This window comes from Phaethon lepturus, unplaced genomic scaffold, assembly GCF_000687285.1.
Source record: "Phaethon lepturus isolate BGI_N335 unplaced genomic scaffold, ASM68728v1 scaffold28456, whole genome shotgun sequence".
In the NCBI taxonomy this organism is placed as follows: Eukaryota; Metazoa; Chordata; class Aves; order Phaethontiformes; family Phaethontidae; genus Phaethon; species Phaethon lepturus.
This window is the reverse complement of record NW_010547337.1, coordinates 30,073-35,836: the sequence shown is the minus strand read 5'-3', so window position 1 is coordinate 35,836 and position 5,764 is coordinate 30,073. Positions and strand designations below refer to the sequence as shown.

The window sequence follows — 5,764 nt, the reverse complement described above, 5'->3', positions numbered from 1 at the left end:
GGAAAGAGTTTAAACATTTGACAGCTAGCTGTGATTGAAAAGTACTTCCACGATGGCATTTTAAAAATTTATAGCACATCACTTTTAGCCTTAATCCTGCTGCAATGAAGCCCGCAGAAAAAGAACCCTTCAGCTGCCAGTGATCTTATAGGGATATAAGAAAACACAGACTGGTTTTGTGGAGTAGAAGCAGCAATATGGTACCAAGCTGTTTATAAAATTCAGGCAGCAATAGGGAAGAGAGAAGCATGCATACACAGACATGGAAACGTAGAGCTGGGGGTGACAGCAGCCACTGTCCAGAAAATGCAACACTATTTTCTACCACCAGGACAAAGTCACAGGGACAGCCAGGCTGACAGCTCTCAGCTTAGTGCAGGTACTTCAAAAACAAAGCTATTCTATTTTTCTCCTCACCAGTTCAGCATCTTTAGCTACCAGTGCCCCTTAGCAATTGCTGTGAATGCTGTTACGTGTCACATCAGTGGATGACTTCATCCAGACATAGCTCCCAAGAGCTGCCAGGACATGGGGAATATGACTTCTCTTACACCTATTTCTCCTGAGTAATCCTGTTGGTGAGTCAGGCTTCTGCTACGTGCAGTGCTTCAATTTCATGATTCATTTTACTTATCATACGTGAAGATTAAGCACCCACACAGCATCAGCACAAGCTAGCCCTCAATTACCCAATGTGTTCAACTCATTAGTCAACCTCCAGTGCTTAGCTAATGGAAAAGCAAAAGCCCTTCAAAGCTTTTATGATTAATATCTGAAGCATCTCAGAGTGAAGTGACCTCCGTCTAGACTAAAGCATCTTTTCTTCCAGGCCTCTGTTTTGAGGATTCACTGTGGCTTTGGGGAAGCATGCGCCTGCCAAAGCCATTACTGATATTCCATGATCTCGCCTCATTCCCCAAGCAACAACAGCACCATTGACAGAGGCAGCTTGGGATCCCTCCGGGAAGCCTCCTTTCCCTCCTTAGCCAAGCGAAGCAAGGTCAAGGCAAGAAAGAGAATTTCAGCTCTCATATCCTATACCTGCATCCTTGCACAGGAGCCTTCCATGAAAGGGCTGAATGCTGCCTGCTCACCCATACCGTGTTCTTCCTAAAGCCTCAGCAGGGCAACAAAAAGTTTGACTGAGCATACTATCTTCCCTTGTCAAGTACGCTACATTGCATTAACCTCCAGTGGAAAAAAGTCTGGCAGAAGAAAAGTACTGAAGTAAATGCTAGAATAATTTTGTTTTAAAGTGATAAAGAAGGTTGTATCCATTGTTTCAGGTCATGAACAAAGCCAAGATTCAGCCATGGAAACCACACTGTGGTATGTGATACATCCTGGATTCCCTGTATGCTTAAAATAAGATCTGACTGTGGTTACTGGATAGGCTCTTTCAATAAATTTTGTCTAAAGGCAACCACTGAATTCGCATACTGAAACACCCGAGCATGCAAAATAAGGGACATGTTAGCCGAGTCACCACAAATACTTTCCAACCTGAAAGAAAAAAACAACCATTTTTTTTTTTCTTTTCTTTGAAGAGCTCAGCCCAAATTCTTTGCAGTCCAGCATTCCTCCAGCTCTTTATTCTGCAGAAATCTAAAAATCACCACTGGAAGGTGATTCAAGCATTTTGCTTCTATCATTTCCCCAAGAGTCTCAACCTCAGCGTAGCAGTCTAGCCCAGTCACAATCCAGAACCCATCCCCCAGTGACCAGCCCACGTTTTCCTCTCGTCCATTCCTTTCATCACTTCCAGTACTAATCACCCATTCCTGCAAATATTTCCATACGGTTATCATGGTTACTTTGTCATTGCTTAGCCAAGCTGTGCAAAAATCTCTTTATAATTTTCTTTATAAATCCACTCATTTCAAGCCACAGTTGTAAGCCCTATTGACCTCCAAATCTAAGCCTACTGCTGACCCCCACGGTTTTACCAGAGACCTCCAAATTGCTCCCAGTACCCAAAGGGATGGATCAAGGGAAAGAAAACTCAGCAATTTAAGACTATGAACCAACAAAGTCACCCAGATGTAAGGTCTACGAGTACAGCACACATTCTGTCTCTCTATTCATTCTTAGAAATATAATAAACCAGTTTGCAATTCTTAAAAGTGATTGCAGAACAGGAGTAATATATTTTCTCCTTACTTATTCTTACGCTATTAAAAAAACCCTTTCAAATTCTTATTATACATACAATGCTCTGAACAGCTGAAATTAAAATCTGAAAGTTGCATCTTTAGCCAGCATCTAGAAGCACTGTCAAGAGTTTGCTTTAACCATAGTGTGAGCTGGGATAACCTATAATGTGTAGCAGCAGACACCCCTATCCACAGAAGGCTCTTGATCAGCATCTTGTAGTTTTAAGTGTGTTTACCTCTATCTGGTTAAGCAATGAGTTGTCAAACTTGAAGCCAGGGATTCTCTTTTCACTGCAGACCACTCCCACGTCCTCGGTGTGTTTGCAGTCAGTTATTCCCCAGCCATTTGAAGTGCATGCTGCCAGGGTGGTCTCCTTGCCATTACAGTGGACATTGTCCATCCAAATTTTCCCTGAAGGGGAAAGAAAATAGAACTGAGACTCACAAAGAGAGTAAATCTAGATTGTACTGGTAGCTGATAGGAAAGCAAGTAAGGCTACTGTGCTCTTGCTATGTCAGGGGAAGAGATTACTGCTAAAATAAGATTGAATCAACAGCTAAGGAACATCAACGATCCACTTCAAGTGTTTACGAACTGCAAGCAGCTCTGCCCCACAGCTTTCCCTTTCCCTTATCGGTATGGTAATAAAAAAAACACCACCAGCCTGAAGCAGATCTCTGCTGCAATCCTGCTCCCAATGGTAAATGACCTGCTCTGATAACAGCCACTTCAGAGCAAACAGTGTCACCCGGTCCCCTCTATTTGGCTGATGAGACCCTGCCCTCTAATCATACTCACCAAATTATTTCTTCTGTATTTAAGGCTTTTCTTTACATCATTTCTCATTTATCAAATCCTTTTTAAACGTTTTGTAGGAGACAGATCCAAGTTTTCATTAAGTGCCCTAACTTTTTAAAAGCAAATTTTTGCAAAAGCTTTAACAAACCGCTATTGATTGGAGCCTCCTGTTATTTGGATGCTCTTTGAAAGTCAGTTGCCAGATCCAGTTTCCAGACTGCAATTACCACTTTCTCTCCAGCAAAAAGTGTGCGTGTGTGCCTGAGCCTGCATAGGTATTTGCATATATATCTTCTATTTTAAAAAACTGGGTCCCTCAGAACTCATTTTTAAGATGAGCAGACAAAAATCAATAGGTGCCACCTCTGAACTTCAGGTCATGTTTTCCCAGAAGCATGGGAGAGCAAAGAACCAACAGCATCTCTGAGATTAACTTTTACAAAGCGCTTGATTTCACTTTGGAAATGTGCTGGGCACATGCTGCTCCCCCTGCAATTTGACCCCTAAATTGCAGCAAGCAACCCCTAAATCCAGCAAAGGATTCCCGTATTTTAGGGTCCCCAGCACTTTGTTTGTCTGAAGAGTAAGATGTCCTTTGGACAGCAGGGACTGCCTGACCTTCAGAGCCACTAGGAGATTCTGTAGCTGCTTCCCTTGGCTGTCCCAGCTTTGTTCCAGCAGCCCCAACAGGTTCAGTTGGTTAATCACCAGACGATGGATCCACCAGCCTCTCTGTGTTCTCCAAACAGGAAGGCAGAAATTGCTCCTGCAAAGCCTGGCTCTACAGTTTGAGGAAGGCACGATTCCGCTACATCAGGATTTACCCAGCACTATTCTGACGTGCAGAGAACACTCACTCCCATTAAATCACGTGGCAATCAGTTTCTGGTTTGTTTTCAAATGTCATGGCTTCTTTCTCGCACAGAAATCTCCTACTCTACCCCAAGAGCCAAAATCCACAGCTTGGGACAACGTTCAACGTTTCGCATTTCAGTCAAGTCACTGTTAAGGCCTGTTTGCTCTTTTACGGGCAAGTTTATATGTGCGAGCACTAATGAGTGGTGCTAAGTAACAGACATACAGCACGTTTATCCCTTCTGCAGTGGAAATAATCTGTCTGTGGGTTACATCAACAGTGTGCCAGTCTTCAATGTTTGCAGAAAAAATTCTCTATAGGCCAACATTTAACGAACAGCATATCAAAAGACGACAATTTAAATCTGTTGATTTATATACTATTACAGAGCTATTTTCTCTCAAGCATTGTGATTTTAAGAATTCATTGCTATAGCATACAAACATTCACCTTTCCAAGTCTTTGTTCAGCACATATTTGCGAATGAAATGCAATCTGCAATTGTCCAACCAACCATCACGTACCATTTCAGACAGCCAGAATGGATGCGCCATTTGGGGTGAGGGCAAACAGCTCTTCCCCACCAGAAACAGCCTGACAGTGTCCCAAAGGATTATTATAAATATAGTCCTATATAAATATATATAAAAACACTCCTTTAGGGTTTTACAGGCTAGCCTGCATTGGAGAATATGATGCATGTGTCTCTAAGATGCTAACAGGGGAAAAGATTTGTATAGCATTGCATAGGCAGTCTGTTTAGAGCCTAAACAGTTCAGAGGAAAAAAAGAACATGGGAAGGAGCGTTTAAAGGGCCTGTTTGACACAGTGCAAGGCAATGGAAGCATGAATAGGGAAATGGACCGTCTATATATTACACTTGCGGGTGCAGCTTGCCTTTTGAAGAGCCATATTGGCTGCTGAAGAGCCTCCTACACTTACCCACCACCAGCCGTTCCTAAGCATCCCCTGCCAGAGTTCACACACCATGATCTGGTCCTTCAGCTCTTTATATCATTCCTTGTTTCAGTCAAAACAAGCAAACACCTATTACTTAAATTGTTTAATTTAATGGGACCCTGACTTAAAGAGACACTGCTTCACCTGGAAACCATTTCAGTTATATTTCAGTTACATTTGTAGGAAATATCACTACATCTTAAATTTGACTGACAAGTCAAGAATTACTGGGGGTTGGAGAGACAGCTAGCACAACACCACTGCTCTGGAGTTACCTTACCTTCTCCTTTTCCATACTTCGAGCTTGGTAGCCAAGACACTGCCTCCACGTAGCCCAGCTCCCTGCAGACCACGTGCGCAGCATGGATGGAGAAGTCATCATCGCACACCGTGCCCCACTCGCCACTGTAAAACACCTCCACTCTGCCTTCGTTGTGTTTTCTCTTCTGCCCTGCAAGTCGGAGCTGGATCTTGGGAACATTTGTTGGTCTCTGGGGGGGCTGGTACACTTGTGGGGGTGGCTCAGGATAACCGGGGAGGTAGGGCCAATGTTCATACTGGGCAAGGCCCAGTGGGCTCAAGGAGATGAAGAACAGCATGATGAAACAGTGGTTATGGGTAAAACCCAGGAATCTTTCCATTTTCAGTGCTCACAGTTCTCAGAGCCAAGTCCTCTGCTAGCAGCTGCCAATCAGTGCAGGTAGGTACTGCGTGTCTGTCCTGGAAGGAAAGGAAAGTTTCAGTAAGGCTTGGTAATGACAGGGACTTCATCTCTCTTGCTTCAGCGGGGATAAAGCTGTGGAAGAGACTACGTACAATGCTGCCTGTAAATACCACAGTCAACTAAATTATTTCTTGCCGGGTGGAAGAACAAGCTGAAGAAATATCCATGAAAACCATTTCTAAGTTTAGGCCAACTTGCTAAATGGTTTTAGCTGGAGAATATTTTTTCCAAGGCAAAATTCTACAGGTCACAAGTACTAACAATTGATTTTC

At 43.2% G+C, this 5,764-nt stretch overlaps 1 protein-coding gene across 1 annotated transcript in view; it reads right to left on the bottom strand.

Annotated features, from left to right (window-relative positions):
* Positions 1–5,409, bottom strand: part of LOXL2 (lysyl oxidase-like 2) — a 41,226-nt gene extending 35,817 nt beyond the window's left edge. The window contains exons 1-2 of the mRNA XM_010289618.1: positions 5,049–5,409; positions 2,390–2,565 (exon numbers count right to left, since the gene is read on the bottom strand). Coding sequence (XP_010287920.1) covers positions 2,390–2,565; positions 5,049–5,409 — 537 coding nt within the window. The remainder of the gene's footprint in view (positions 1–2,389; positions 2,566–5,048) is intronic.
* Positions 5,410–5,764: the final 355 nt, after the last annotated feature.